The sequence below is a fragment of the Cucumis melo genome, chromosome 4 (assembly GCF_025177605.1).
Source record: "Cucumis melo cultivar AY chromosome 4, USDA_Cmelo_AY_1.0, whole genome shotgun sequence".
Classification (NCBI taxonomy): domain Eukaryota; kingdom Viridiplantae; phylum Streptophyta; class Magnoliopsida; order Cucurbitales; family Cucurbitaceae; genus Cucumis; species Cucumis melo.
Window position 1 is genome coordinate 15,501,031 of NC_066860.1, and position 17,352 is coordinate 15,518,382.

The window sequence follows — 17,352 nt, forward strand, 5'->3', positions numbered from 1 at the left end:
TTTATTTGTTATATTTTTAGGTTAGATTATTTAATTCTTAAATTATCTAAATTACTAATTCATTACTGTTTGAAGTTCGACGTTTTTAGAACTTCATTTATTTGTTTAACACACCATGGTTCAAAGTTTTGAGTATCATTAGATATAGAATTTAAAATTATATTTGTTGATTCTAAAATTTAGCCAAAAAGAAAACATATTTAACCTTCACTTAACGGCATTAGTAAATTTCTAATTTGGGAAGGGAGGTTAGAAAAGAAGTCATAAGCTTAATATAATTTGAAAAGAAGTCATAAGCTTTCATATACCTAATATAATTTGAAGCAATAACAAAGTATTCGTAGAGGATTTGATCATAGGTATATATGTTCGAGTTACTAGGATTAGGATATAGATTTCCTAATCCTAGATAAGTAAGAATCAGTTATTATCCTATCTTATCTTATTTTTACTTTTGGTTTATTTCTTCGGTCAAACTTCACCCACAATATTAGTCATGATCACTTTCAAGGTGAGTTCATGGTCAAGCTATTTGGGTTTACATCATTGTTTTCTGTACACTATTAAATTGTTGGCGAGATCCATTGTATACTTTGGCGCCGACAAGCTTGATGAACGAAAAAAAAAACTTCATTTTAGGCTCTCACTCAACCACTAGACACACTTTTCTTTGATTTAAAATGAAAATTAATCAGCATTTATCGTTTATATTGTACTTGTTATTTCCCATCCTTGCAATTACGGGCATATCGAATTTGACTTGCATTCCTTATTTGAATGTCCTAGACAAGGTCCCGTCAAGAATGTCCAACAGTCTCCTTTCTTTGGGTTCTTGCTAGGTTTTGGGTGCGCATCTCCCACAATTAACTAGAGTTAAGCATAATATCTATGTCATACACCTTTTCTAACAAATGTATGAAGTATACAAACTTGCTCTTCTTTTTATTAATTGTGTATTTTATCCCTAACTTTTGAACATTGATAGACTCTTAATTTTCATCGTATGCACTATTTTTCGATCGAAGTTAACCTACTTGATCTTTTCCTAGTTATGACGGGTTTGGCAAATGTCCTTGTGGTGATCTCCAGATTCTGGGCTTTAAATTTGTATCGAGTCTTGATTGGATATTTTTAACCCACCAAATTTCCTTACTGTGAATAATTAAAATCTCCAACTCTAGTTCAAGAGGCTTCTTCTTACCAGAATTTCTTATAGCTTACAAACTATGAAACACATATACTTCAAAGTGTGTAGAGAATCAATATTAGATATGTATCTGATACGTATCTCTGATATTGATATGCAGATACATACGTATCCCCTCTTAGATACATGTAGAAAATAGGCCAATCAATTTTTTTTATGTATATATTTGGGATGAATTGTAACACTAAAAAACTCATAACCCGATTAATTTCATAATTAAAATGCAAACAAATAGAAAATATGGATTTTTTAAAAATAGAAAAAAAAAAACAAACTATTTATCCTCCATAGAAAAAAAAAAGACAATTCATTACACCTATTTTTCTATGAATCGTAAATATTTTGTCAATTTTTCTAAAAATAACTATATAAAAATTTTAAAACTAAAAGAAATATAGCTTAAAAATTTATCCTCTTTCTTCCTTATTTATCATCTTCAAGAAATATAGAAAAAAATTTAAACTAAAAGAAATATAGCTTCAAGTTCTCTCATAAACTCAACCTCCTCCTTTGTTGAAGGATTAAACTAAAAGAAATATACCCTAAAAATCATACATACATACATACATACATACATACATACATACATACATACAAACTACCGAAAAAAACTTAAGCAAGTTATACATATTTTGATAGATTTTGCTATACTTGAAAATGTTCCATACATGTACATATATTCAATTTTTTGCTATATTAGAAAATGTTCCTTAGATATACAGATATTTAACTTTTTGCTATATTTGTAAAATGTCTCGTATGTATATACATGCATCATACACACATATATATGTGTATGTATACATGTGCGTGTCTAACACGTATATGTTGATCCACTATAAGAAGTGAGACGACTCCCGACGCATAAAAACGTCAGCGTAAGTGTTAATAACGTCGAGAATTGAATTCACGATGCAGAAAGAGACGTTGGGAAGACCGTCGAAAGAAATTTGTTGGGAGGCCGATTCCCGATGCGTCACCAACAAGGCAACAGAAAGACACTTCTCCCGACATTATCGTTATCGACGTCTTCGATGCGTTGGCGACAAGGCATCCTCGACGTCCACAGTTCCAACATCAACTATGCGTCAGGAATAACAATTACCAACGTTTATATATCTGACGTCATCCATGTGTCGACAATAACCATTCCCAATGTAACGTTTGTACCATATTCCCGACGTATGTAATTTTTTTCATTGGCAATATGTAATTTTTATTTTTTTCTTGAAATATTTTCTTGTAAGATTTATTTCCTGAAATATTGTTTTGTAAGATTTATTTTCTGAAATATTCACATTCGTTTTCAATACAATTAAAGAAAATTTAAAATAAATTAGTAAATTACGAAATACAAACACAAATTCAACAAAAAAAATTAAATGTTCATAATTCAAAGAAATTCAAAAAAATGTAACAATGTTAATAATACAAATAAAAAATATTCATCATTCCAAAAAAAAAAAGCACAAAGAAAGTTGTACGTCTCCTAACAAGCCTCATATGTCATTCTACACCGCGGGTCCTACAATGATACAAAAGTGGCTAAGTTTAGTACATATATATGTATACCATCACTAAATACTGTCATTTCAAGAACTTAAGAATAATGGAAATATATATGTACTGCAAAGCTAGGGATCATGTGGCGGTCCTTGTTGTGCCTGACTTATGTCTTCTATGGGCTTTCACATTCGTTCCACTTTTGAATCTAATGCATCGTGAATTCTTATTTATTTTTCAATCTGTTGCATAGCTTGATCAAGCGTAACCTGTAATTGGAGTTTTACCATGGATTGCAAACATGAGGTCGTGGAACTGCTTGCACTGGCCGTCTTGCGGGCCTTGGGCTTGGGTCCCCAACCAAGGCCTTTTGAGTAGCTTGGTCATCTACCCAATACCGTCTCCCATATCTCGTTCCTAGAGAGTAACTGAGTACCCTCTGGGGTTGGCTGGGACTGGAGTTCTAGCATTTGATTCTGCAACAAATTTAGAAATTATCTTAGTAAGTAAAAAATATATTATTAAAGAGGACAAATAAGGGCAAAAGTGTTACTTGGATAACTTACATGCGCATCCTCTGAGGCCTGTGACATGAACATCCCTTCTCAAACGTGTGTTTGCCAGAACAACTCCACACGGTCAATCGACACCCCTCTTTGCTCAACGACGTCGTGCTGTCATTGTAGAAACAACTTCGACCCGCTACTATGATTGTATGGCTACTTCTATCTAGCAGCCTTGTTCGTCTGTGATTGCTCCTAAATGAAAATAACTATATTGTTTATTTCTTATACATATTAAAAGTTGAAATCATAATTAACCATGACAAAGAGTTTAGTTGCTCACCTGGAATGCACGACTCATGTAGTTGTCACATAGGTAATACCAATCCTCGTCACGACCCACCAATATGTGTTGTGGGTTGGCACTCGCCTCCTTGAGGTCGTTGTACTTTTTGAAGTGCATGTGACAGTTGTTCCAAAACTCTTTAAAGATGTCAAGCATCTGATGCTCAACGAACCTATTCATTGCTTAATCATTGAAATCAAGCACAAAAAACCGCTACACATTAGCTTGGTTAACTTAAAAATATTTCAAATGAAAATAGAAATGTGTAATGGACTTACCTGGAGGTTGCCCTTGATGATCTCGATGTATTTTTAGCCTACGTCCGTCCACTTAAGGCAGCAGACGGGAAATGTCTTTCGCACACACACGTCTATCGCCTGGTTGAATTGAACGACATATGCGAAAATAGGCTTCTCCGTGCTAAGGGCGATCACCATTAGAATCTGTCAATTAGCTGCAACATAGTGATCCAACTCCAAGAGTTGAGACTGCGCACGTCTCTTAAGAGTTGGAGTCATAGATGGTTGAGAAGTACCTACTGAATAAATTATAAGAACATATAATGCCAGAAACAAAGTTCAAATAATCCTAAGTTAAAATGTATACCATTATTAGACTCACTCGAATTGTCTCCCACCGACAACGACCCTTCTGTAGGGTTATCTAGCTCCTCTACAAACTCGAGGAACATAGCATCAATCTTGTCGAAACCACTCGAGAATGACGATATAGTACCTGTAGACATAGAAAAAAACATTAAATAAGTAAATACGAACACATAACTAGAATCAAAATATATAAACTACATAAATATGTAGCTACGTGGTTCATCACTATCATTTGTCGTTGCTTGTTTCACTTTTATGTGACAAGTGTTCATCCACATCATCAATGAAGTCGTCAATGACATGACGTACAACCGGTCTTTCAATGATTGTGGGATCAACGTTAGTCCTACACAGAGTGTCATCCTCGATGTGTTCATCCACTCGGTGGCTGATAATGATTTCTAGTGCATTCAGGTGCTCATTCTCAACATTGTCCACTTTTGGCACGTCCGGTATACGCTTATTCTGGATGACTTGCACAAATTTCTAATTTCTACCACTTTTTATGTTATCTAGGTAAAAAACTTATTGTGCTTGTGTCGCAAGAATTACAGGTTCCTCGGCGAACAAAAAATGGGACGTGTTGTGAGATTTATACCCTAATTCTACGTGTGTTCTTTGATTTTTGTTGACGTCCATGTCATACCACCGACACTTAAATAGCCAAACATTTCTTCCTATCGGATATTGAACGTGCAACACTTCGTCTAGAACACTGTAGAAATTATTGTCGCCACTTCCACTTGCATCGCTTTCACCAGTTACCATCACTCTACTGTTTTGTGTAGTATGTTGGTAATCATGTTCTAACGTGTGAAATCTCAGTCCACCCACAATGCATCCATTGTAACAACGAACGTCAAATGATGGTCCCATCGTAAGTGAGAAGAAATCGTGAGATAGATTTCTAGACTCACGCAGTTCTATAACCTGAAATCAATGTGACAACGATTATATACATTCACATGCTTAAATATGTTAGTGTATACATGTCACACGAAAATTTTCTATATACCTGTGCTCAAAACCATTTAGGGAATCCCCGATGTCTTTTATACAAATCTGTAGCATTTTGAGCATGTCGATGTATTAGCCTTAAATGTTTCTTGACGGGGATGATTATGAGTTTAATTTGTATAACAACAATGTATAACAAATACTCAACAACTATACCTAAGAAATGCGAAGCTAAGAAATGCTTACTTGCGATACATCGATATTTTGTCTACATTGTTGATGATGTACCAATGGAAGAGATATTTCTCTTCTTGTGATAGAGTACGAAGACTTGATGCACCTAAGGTCGTACTTTCTGCTTGAAAATTTCAAACTCACCAATCACCTCATCCTCTGGAATGGTATCATCATTTCGCTCATCTCTTGTGAATCGAGTCTTTATACCACTTAGGTAACGCGAACAAAAGGTGCTTGATTCATTCATCACATACGCTTCAGCAATGGACCCCTTGGGACGTGCTTTGCTTTGAACATACTATTTCAAAGTGTGTAGACTTCTTTCAGTAGTATACATCCAACTATGAGAAATCGGACCAGTAACCTTGGTTTCATATGGTAAGCGAACAGCTAGGTGTACCATAACATTAAAGAAGGCAGATGGAAATATTCTTTCCAACTTATAAAGTATGATTATGATGTCTGCTTGCAATCTGTCCAAATCACTTACTTTTATTGTTCTGCACACAAGTCACGAAAAAAGTTATATAGTTCGATAATAGCAGTGTACACTTTTTTCGATAAGAATACTCAAATATCAATAGGTAGTAGTCGATGTAATAAAACATGACAATCGTGTGTTTTAAGTCCTGATATTTTTCCATCTCTTTCATTTACACATCGTGATATATTGAAAACAAATCCATCAAGAAACTTAACTGATTTTAGGAACGTGCAAAACTCAACTCGTTCACTGCTAGTCAACGTGTAGCTTGCGTATGGCTTGACCAATCGGTTACCAACTTCTATAAGATGTAAATCCTTTCTTATCTTCAAATCTTGTAGGTCCAACATAGCATTCATGGTATCCTTGGTTTTCTCTTCGATATTCAACAATGTACTAACCAAATTGTCACAAACATTCTTCTCAATGTGTATTAAGTCAAGTTTGTGACGTAACGTAATAGTAGTCACGACCAGTAAGAAAGTTCGAAAAAAATACTTATCTTCGTCCAATTAAGAAGTCTCTTTCTTTTCTTATCATTTATTGAAAGATGTTTACTCATAACTGGAAATTCCAACTGATCTAGTTGTTCTAAGATTTCATACCCATTCATCACAACTGGAGGAGCCATATGCTCTACCTTTCCATCATGTAGCCTACTTCTACGCCACACGTGGTTCTCTGGAAGATAGCGTCTATGTCCCATGAATGATATTCTACCTCGTATCCCAAACGATAATCTGTCACCCATGCATATGAGACATGTTTGATACCCCTTTTTACTCGATCTTGATAGGTCACCTTATGCCGGAAAGTCATTAATCATCTACAACAAGGTTGTATGTAGCTGAAAGAATTGACTTGTAAGAGAGTCATATATACGCACCCCGAAATTCCATAACTCTTTAAGTTCTCAATGAATGGTTGGAGATACACATCGATTTTTCTACTAGGAGATCTACGACCGTGTATGAGCAGTGACATGAAGAAATTTGTCGCTTTCAGGACATTTTCATGGTGGCAAATTGTAAGGAAGTAACACAACAAGCCACATACTGTACAAGGTACTCATATGACCAAATGGGTTAAACCCACTAAGCCAACCCCAAATGCATGTTCCGTGGATTAGAACCAAAATTAGGAAATTCAAAATCAAAGTGCTTCCATCCCTCTACATAAGCTGGATGTCTAAACACATTATCTGTTTCATGAAGAACATGATATGTTTGGTGCGCTGAATGATTTACAAGTTCCAATTGAATAGGAAGAGAAAATGGAGGAAGGTCGTTTGGAGGATGAAATGTTGAGGAATATTGAAGTAGATATAGATGAAGATACAACAAACGTATTTCAAGACTTATTGAATGAAGCACATAACAAGTTGTACCCCGGTTGTTCTGAATTTTCCTCCTTGAATTTTTTGGTTAAGTTGATGCATGTAAAGGTTCTAAATGGTTGGAGTAACAAAGTTTTTTATACCTCTAAAGCTAACTAACTCTCCATGATACACTTATTCTATGTAGTAGGGGGATATTCCAATAGTCAGTAGATGTCGTTCTACACCCTCTAGTGAGTTCCAATTTGAGTTCATACATCTTTTGCATGGACACCCATTCTGTAGGCATCAACATGAAATTTAACAACTTCTAAAAATTGGGTCACTCCCTCTCTATACTCAAGAGAAACCTTATTCCTAAGTTTCATCCGATCCAACCCTTGTCCATCGTTTAAGTCCCTAAAACATAAATATGTTTGATTAAAAGCATATTTCTCTCCTCTCATATCCTAAACTTACTCCCCTGAATATACAATCTCCAAAAATTTTCACTAAAACTAACTTGAAACTATAGAGGCTACCATAACTGCAGGATAGCCACACAACCTAATTAACCACAAACAACTTCAATCTTCACATCCTACCTACCCCTTCCAATAATACTACCTTATAAGCTACCCTACTACCACCCCTTCAAGCCCTCAGAAATACAAACAAATTCAAAACTAAAAAAACTACCATAACTGTAGGATAACCATCCCAAATCAATAACAAAATTATTCAAAACTACTAAGAAATAAACAATTAGAATTGAACTAAAGGCTACCATAACTGTAGGATAGCTAAAATGAATCTTAACACAAATTACAGAAATTTTAAAACAATAGCCCTCTCCCCCTCCCCCTCAAATTTTCAACCTTAACCTCTCAAATTTTAAATTCAAACCCCCTCCCCCTTCAAAATTTTATCCTTAAACCCCCTAAATTTTCAACACCCCCCCTTCAAATATTTAATTAAACCTCATTTTCCCTCTTTAAATTCAACCCACACATTCAAAATTTTAATTCTCCAAATCAATTTCTCAAATACCTCCCCCCCCCCCCCCCCTCAATTTTCAACCCACATTCAAAATTTCAAATTCAAAAACCAAAATCTACTCCTAAACAATATCCTAAAACTAATTCATCATTAAAATCCTAAAACTAATTTCAAAAAACAAAAAACTAAACTAACTAAACTAACATTTAAGGGTTTAGGGTTTTAAACTTACCTCAAGTAGGAATGAGCGACGACAAATGGTAGGAGAGGCATGACGGCGACGACAACGATCTCTCTATCTCCTCTCTTCGTTTCGTCGAACGATCTCTCTTTCTCTTCTTTCGTTTCAGTTTTGTGTTTCACAAAACTAAAACATTTGTTTTATATGGGAACTCCCGACATAGCACGAAAATGTTGGGAGATCCCCCTTGTTCCCAACGCCATTAGTGGTCTTTGGAAATGGTCAGAAACATTCTCGACGAATCACTAATGACGACGAAAATAGTTAAAACCATTTGCGATGTCATGCATGGGGCGTCGGAAATCGCTATCTGACAAAATTAATGTTTGAAGATTTTCAACAATCAATAAATGGCGTCGGGAATGGTTTTAACCATTTCCGATGCATAACGATTGCCATCGAAAACATGGGCATTCATTTCTGACACCGTGCACAAGACGTCGGAAGAAGTTATATATTTTATTTAATTGCTGACTATTCCCAATGCCCTACACCCAGACGTTGGAAATGAGTTCTTGTTTCTCAACGACCCTTTCACGTATTGAAAAAAGGTAATAATGAAATAATGTGTTCACCTTTGCCCAATGTGTGAAAAATGACGTCGAGGAATGGTGTCTGTCCCGATGTTATTTCTTCTAACTCTGTTTTGTGCATCGGAAAAATGTCGATTTCTTGTAGTGATCCATGTCTTTATGTACATATCTATACATATGGATATACATATATATATGTATATATATTGAAAAATGATGTATTTGTATCTTAGTTTTTCAGAAATTAACGATATCCTCGTATCCATGTTGGTGCTACATAGCTTGCGTGCAATAGAACAATTACTAAATAGCAATTAGACCCGTATAACTGGAAATTGGAAATCAAATGATGAGACGCAATCAAGGAACTTTTTTTTTAGATCCAACTCAATCAGGGGAGGTTTTAATTTCTTTAACCTAAATAACTATTATTGAGAAGTAAACTCAACTCAATCGTGAAACATTTAGGTTGGATTGTTTGTTACATTCGAATCATTCCTTTAAGTTTTTATTCTAAAAAGAAGTGAAATGTTAATACGTGAAAATGATTTAATTTTTTTATATATTGAATTAATAGTAGAAACTCTATTTCAATTTATAGAACGATAATTACAAAGTGGAATAAACTATTTTTAAGAGTTGTTGGAAATAAATTATCTGAAATATAATGAAAATAAATAAAATTAAAATAAACATATGTATAATTTTGAAAAATATACATTTTTTAGTTATTCATGAACCAACTCAATCCATAAAATTTTTATTTATTTGAATCTAACCTAACTCACCTAACCCAAATGAGTTGATAGTCCAATCCAAACTACACCTATTGAATTGGGTTGATCTACTTTTACGAGTCATCTAAACACCTAATCAATAATACACCGACCATATATCTTCATCTCTTCATCGGATGTTGGTGAACTAATCAAACGGGAAAGAAGTGTGGGTGATGTTGATGGTGTTCGCTAATCGCTATACTGCACATTAGGTTTAGTTTTGATTTCTTTTTTCCTTTTTAATCTTACTCTCCTAACATTCCTCCTTAAAATTTGTGTACCTTCCCAAGATATCATCGAATTAAACTTTGTGTGAGCCCTAATTACACTTAAGATCAAGACTAAACTTGAGATTCAATATTGAATAAGAAAACAACATATAGTTAATCAACTCTAGCAAGGCCATGTAACCACTGTAAGATATTTTTAAGTCAAATCTATGTACCTTTCTAAGATATTCTTTTTTCATACATATACACCATACTCCACTGATGGATCTATCAATTAGATATGTAACCATCTCCACTAGTCAAATTGTATAATCACCATCAAAATTGTGTAATCATCATCAAGCTTAGACGAACGTGAAAAGTGCATCAAACTCATGCACTAGCAATAATTTTTTTATATTTGCATTTCTTTTAAAAATTGATATAAATTTCAAAATAGTTTAAAATACAACTTGAATATTTGAGCACAACGAACAAAATACAATTACAACACGACTGTCACAAAACTGCTGAGGACATTTTAGAGAGGTTATATTTCGATTCACGTGTATGAAAGAGTATTTACCACTATGCTAATAAAACTTGAGTTTTGCTATATTTTCAATGGGAAGTTCCAATGTTGCTATAGACCACCCTCTTCCTCTTTTTTAAACGATCTTTTCCAAAAAATTCTGAAAAGAACTGTTGGCGTACACACTTCTTTGACGTGTCTAATCTTGAAAGTACATCATTTTTTTGAAAATTAATGAAATGTTTAATAATCATTTAGAATACGTTTTTAAACACTTTCATATTTAATGAAAATGTAAAATGCTGACCCTAATTAATTAATGCTGACCCAATTTGATTGTGCTTAAAAATTACACAAAACTCACTACTTTTATCATTATCATTACCGTTATAGATATCGTTACTACAACAAAATCATGAATCTATCACCTTTACTGGTACCTCTACTTTTACCTGGATCATTGATCATTATCGATATCACCACGGCTTAAAATCAATAATGCTAATGGTAACAATAAATGTAATAGATACATAGTTCTAAAGTAATAATACAATCAAAAGCAATCCATTGCGTCTGCTATTAAGCTCACTACGGTTGATTTATCATTGAAATCTCATTAAGATTACACTAATTTGTTATCATGGTTTGATAAGCCAACATATTTTCTCAACATACCTAAAATAGAGAGACACCTAAAAAGTCATAAAAGTAATTTAACACAAAAGAGAAAAATAGGGGTCTGTTCCACGAGAAAGTGATGGTCTAATCCCTGAACAAAAGTTTAAACAAGCGTGAAAAGTGCAATTCTAGCATTATTACAGCCCCTATGAAAGTGCAATCACTGTCCCCACTATTTCAAACATCATCAATCCAAAGTTATCAAAATTCTTGATGATTAGAGTCTGTTTCGGGATATATAGAATGTAAATTAAAGGGCACAGTGAATTTCCAAAGTAAAAAAATTTGTAGGTAGAAAGAAGCATATTATTTCCTCTTTGTAACTTCTGCATGGTAATTTAATCACAAAGTAATCAGTGAGTACCTAAACTACAGATTTACTAAAGTAAAAAGAAAAAAGAAAAAAAGAAAAAAATAGAAAAGAATGAGCTTACTAGGCTACTACACAATACAATATGTGCTTTTCCAGGGAATTTTGATACTTCTCTGTAAGCATGTGGTGGATGATGCTTCAAGCAATAAATTTTCTTTTTCTTATTAATATCACTATACTTGGAATAGTATTTCCTCCCTCTGTGCCTGGGGAACAATCATCTTTTAAGATTTGTAGTAGTAGTAGTACCTTCAACATGCCGCTGCATTGCCACCACAGGCTCACTGCATCTTGAGCATCTAAATGATTGAGTTGCCATGCATCGGGTCCGGAGGCAATAGTAACAGTATCTGGAAAAGAGAAAATACATAAAATATACGTTACTAATACTTCAGTTTTCTCCCTCTAACGCTTAAGCTGATGAGGGGTTTATACAATTATATAGACATGAAATACAGCTAGCTATCTTTGTGACCTGTCAGTACTTCTATGAGTGTTAATGGACATTAGACATTTACACCAGGATTTTTTTTATAACAAATCATTTCCATTGAAAAAGAAGGAAAGAATATGCGGACGTAGAAAAAAACAAGCCCAGAAAAAGAGGAATCTCACTACAAGGGACTTCAGCTAAAGAAAACCAAGTCCATAGGATAATTACAAAAAGCCTTGATATCAAAGCCTAATGAGAGACATGAAGATGGGCAAGCGACCACAAGTCTCCACTCGCCCTCCAACCCCCTAAACACCCCACTATTCCTCACCCCATAACACCCATAAAATAGCACAAACACTAGCAATCCAAAGAAAATGGCCTCACTTCCCAAATGGCAGATTGAGGAGGGGCTCCTCGATCATATCACTAACAACTCTATGACAAACACTACTCATGCCAAACGTATGAAAGAAAGCATTCCAAACAAAGCTCGCCAACTTACAATGCCACATAATATGGGCCAAGTCTTCCTCCGTCTACCGACAAGGGATACAACGAGGCCCAACCAACAACAGCATCTACCTTGTAACCCTGTCCGGTGTACTAACACGACTGTGGAGAACCTACCAAATAACGAATCTAACCTTTCTAGGGATCTTAATCCTCCCCAACGAAGAGAATACCGACTCACCCAAGGGGAAAGATTAATCAAACACTGGTAAAAAGACTTACAAGAGAACCCGTCCGAAGGATTAGGGTTCCAAATTCTCACATCTCTACTCCTGATACAAAAAGGGTGATTCTCAAGAATAGAAAGAAGAGTCATCACATCCATCGTCTCTCTGTCGGTAAGGGATCGATGGAAACCAAAAGAAAACGTACAAGAGCTCCCATACCACACAAGAAATTGGAGACCAAATGATTTAAGTGAAGCCAAAAACCGGGGAAAAGTCCCACAGAGGGGGCCCTCCCGAACCCAATGATCCTACCTTAAGTAGGTCTCCCTCCCATCCCCCATCACACAACGAACCCAATGAACAAAATCAAGGAGCTTTTCAAAACATCTTTCCAAAGGTTCCGGTAAGTGCCTTTATCCCCTTTATCCAATCACTCAAAGGGATGGGGTCCATGTTTACTCACAATAATCCTAAGCCAAAGAGAATTGGGCTTTGCGGAGAAGCGCTACAGCCATTTGCCTAAGAGAGTTTTGGATCAAAAAAACGCCACAACCCTAAACCCTAAACCAATCAGAATCTTGATTCTATCGTTCTTATGAACTTCAACTTCAGAACTTAAGAAGTTTGGATTGTCAAAAAAGTAGGTAATTCAAAAACATTGGAGAAAGATATGATTGAGCATTAGACATGTTTGTCATACTTCTATTTTAAACATATAGTTGTATGCTCATACAGTCATGCATAATTTTGGATTTTTCTGTTATGAAACTTTGTGTTAGACACTGAATTATTTAAATTGTGTTCGTGGTTAGAATAGAAGTAACTACCTGACTATATTCTTATTTTTACAACATTTTATTACCCTAGTCAAGAAAAAAGAAAACTAGAGTATTTGATTGAAAACTGTCATATGCAGGTCCGAATTGTCATTCCAGTACCCTACATCTTCAGAAAAAAGACATCTACTTTTGTCATTTCGGTTCTCTTTATATGACGTTTAGAAATTTTTTGGTTTAGAAATAGAATGGTTGATAAAAACTCCTGACCTGTGTTGGCAAGGCAGAGCCAGAAATGCAATTGTAGGACTTGCCAAACAAATTGGACAAGCACTGTCATCCTCAGCTGAGCTTGTCGATTTCTCCTTAGAAAATGGACGAAGAAAGTTTCTTACAGATGAAGAATTTAGCAGAGGAAGGAGCAGTAGCAACATTTCCTGTCATCAGCACAAACAATTAGACTCTAGAGGGCAAACGCTATCTACTAGACAATGGGCAAAGAAAATTGAAGCCCTTCTCCCCATATTCCTGCACGCATTCATATATACTAGACAATACTGAACCATTGAAGACCCAATGAAAATTCTACATGAACTAGTTGAAACTTGTAGTACATTTAAATTCTATCAAGATTTTTGATGCTTCTGCAAGCAACTATAATGGAGACAAAAACTTACCGAGAATTCATTCCAGACTAACTGGCGATTCATATACTCAAAGCTTACAGCTCTGTTCATGTGAGGACTCCCATAAACAAGCCTGGCTCTGAGAACCCTTTCAACGAGATTTCTATACCTGCACCGCACTAAAAATAAGATGTTGCAAGATGTGTTGGCCAAGAAGATAAATTACTCATGATTATCGACAAACAAACATTTTACATTTGAGTCCCGCCAACACAAATACTTAAACCATTTAAACCAATACAACTGAGTGACTAGCATACGAGAGAACCAACATCAAGAAAAGTTTCGGCTATATGATTGCAGAAATATTTAAATTGACTCAGCCACTATTGTAGGTAGTGTGAAAAGTAAAGCAGCCAAATGTAACCGCAACATGCTAATTCAGACTTGAACAAAATAACTCAATCCTCCCATTTCTATACCAGAGACATTAAAAAGAAGCCCAACATGTCCTTTGGCTGATAAATAAATGAAGCATTCACTCTCTAGTTCCTACTCACAGAAACGAGTACATTATTGATGGAAAAATAATTTCCCTTTTTCATTCCAAAATCCAAACCATAACATAATAAATGAAGTCACTCGGTCCTGATAAGTACATTTTTTTTCTTGCGCAGAATCCTTTTAAAATGCCTTGTTGGCAATAATTCCACCCAAATAATTACTTCAAGCTGCTGGAGTAAAAGTGTCTACTGAAAAGTTCAACTCATCGAATGCAGAAAAACCTACCTTCCTGTGTAAAGAAATATGAGCAAGTTGCCAAAGGCAGCAGCTTTGTAAATTCCTTCGATGCGCTGTATCAAAAGCCATGCTCGCCTAGCCAATGACCTCTGAACAAAATACAGGGTTATGTTCAGCAAACATCCACAGGAAAACTAGAAGGTTGTCAACGTCACAAGCTCAGCATTGTGCAATTCCAGATCATTTGAAGTCAATTGTTGAGAAATGTGGAATATTTTGGTTTGAGTACAGAATTTAGACATGATCTTGTTTTTCAGCCAATTATTTTTGAAGTTTGGTTAGTGAATCGCGAGAGGTTCGACAGATGCTTCTATTATTTTGGCCCTCTAAAGTTCTAAAATATTTCGGTTCTAGTCACCCAGATTTTTAAAAGACTTGAAACTGGGAATAAGAGAGACTTAATGCTGCATGGTTGTTTGCTCTCCCTTGGTGTTTCCTCCCCATCCATTTTGAAGTTTTTAGTCTGCAATTTTCAGCTGATTTTGGGCTTCTTGTTGAAAGATCTTAAGTTTTCTTTGTTCTTAGTTTTCTATTATTTGCTTAGAGTTTTGATTATTTTGATCAGTTTCGTATGTACTTTTGTTTAGGATCGTTCTTTTCGGTCTTTGTATAATTCTCTTGTACTTCGAGCATTAGTCTCATTTATTAATACCTTTAATAAAGCAGCTTGTCTCCGTTTCAAAAGAAAAACATAGTAGAGGTGGTGAGTTTCTGAAGACCAATACCTGCTCTGAATCTCCCCATCTACGGAAAGCAGAAAATGATTGTAATCGAGTCCAAATATATTGACCACCCACAGAGACCACGCAGTACCAAATCTTTTGAGCAACTGTGAGGCCAGGTCCTTCCAACCCAGTTCTGACTGTATTGCAGATCAAGTAGTTTACAAATAACATCAGTTCCATGGTTGCTTGAATGTTAAGTCTTAGAAATTTAAACTAAATCCACAATTATTTATCTTACACTAAATCTAATTCCATTCCTACATCATCCTGACCACCATAACAATCAGTTAAAAAAAAAGCAGCAAAAGAACTCCTTAGACCACCTTACCTTTTCCTGGAATCTCCATTGAACGTTCATCTCGATACCGCAAATTCATGAGAGCAATTCCCGGTGTTGGCTTGTCTACCCAAATTGAAAACCGCCAAATAAGGAACTCAAGAAAAGCATCAAGCTCGGCTTCATATTGAAACAACATTCCTGGCTAATCCATCAAAGTAGAAGAGAATACTGAATGACTTCTAAATAACTTTACTGTCCAGGCATTTACATTTCAAACTCAGAGTAACGAACAACAGATACCTTCATCAAAGCAAAAACCTTAACCAGCTGTTCTTTCAACATGGCCGACATTTCAATATCTAACCGTGCTGCGTCCACTTGATTAACTTTCGATATCGAAATAGGAATTGGCGACTACGGAAAATACAGGGGGAGAAAAAGAAAAACATAGTCAGTATCAGAAATTGGTATAGGTATACCAACGAATTAAGAAACACAAAACAAATAGAGCATGTACAAGAAAAACAGTAAGCCAGAAGCTTAATTTACAGGAATGGAATATCCCAACCATATCTCAGAAAGAATCATCGATAAAGCTATTAATAGCCAAAAAAAAAAGGCTCAAATATATAAAAATAAATGAATGGATACGAGACATACACGATAGAGCCGAAGCAGATAAAATTAGGTCTAGAGCGAGAGAGAGAGGAGATGAAGGTACCAGGTGAGAGTGGGAGAGAGACTTCCAGCGTGGAAGTAGTCGCTGAGAAGCGAGAGTCCATGCATCTTCAGGAGGTGGTGGAAGATTAGAGTTGCTGGTGGAAGGAGGAGAAGTAGAGGAGGAGATGGAGGAAGCTGCTGCTAGGGCTTCTAAGACCATGACAAATTGATAGGTGGCAGAAAGAAGCGAAGAAGAAGAAGAAGAAGATGAGGATGATGAAAGCTCCTATGTAGTGGTAATGGCGGAAGAGGAACCGTAGAAGAAGAAGAGTGAATGACGAAGTGCGAGGCCAAACTTGGAGCAACCGCTACCTCATCAATCAGCTCCGTTTTGGGTCTGTGTGCCCTTCTTTTTTTTTTGGGCAAACGAAATTGGATCTTCTGCCACCCAACGCGGTCCAAGTATTTTCTTTTTATTTTTCTCCCAAATTTAACCATATAAATAGCATAGTAATGATAGCAAACAGAAAAAGCAGCAAATCTAAAAAATAATTTAATTAAAAAAGTTTTATAAATAAAATATTTACGACATTTATAACAAAAATTTCAAGTTTGTCCTTCTCACATTGTTTCCCGTTCATCTGTTCCATTGTTTTTCTTTCTTTTTTTTATCTTTCTTCTTGTTTTGGTCTCTTCCATCATCTTTCATTCTTTTCGTCTTTCATTTTTTTTCCTTTTTTTGTTCAAGATTGTGTATCAAATATAAAAGATATATTTTTTTTCAAACTTTTATTTGGTTGTTCAAGATCGTGTACTGAATATAAAATATTAAAAAAAGTGTCATTTAGAATTTGGCCAATCTAAACG

General features: G+C 35.3%; 1 protein-coding gene across 1 annotated transcript; it reads right to left on the reverse strand.

Annotated features, from left to right (window-relative positions):
• Positions 1-11,407: 11,407 nt before the first annotated feature.
• LOC103489952 (peroxisome biogenesis protein 2) lies at positions 11,408-16,969 on the reverse strand. Its single transcript, XM_008449303.3, has 8 exons — positions 16,547-16,969; positions 16,126-16,239; positions 15,874-16,027; positions 15,546-15,682; positions 14,809-14,909; positions 14,071-14,188; positions 13,664-13,830; positions 11,408-11,854 (listed from the first exon to the last, which is right to left on the reverse strand). Exons 1-8 carry the CDS (start codon positions 16,703-16,705, stop codon positions 11,722-11,724), a joined length of 1,083 nt encoding a protein of 360 aa, XP_008447525.2. The 5' UTR covers positions 16,706-16,969; the 3' UTR covers positions 11,408-11,721.
• Positions 16,970-17,352: the final 383 nt, after the last annotated feature.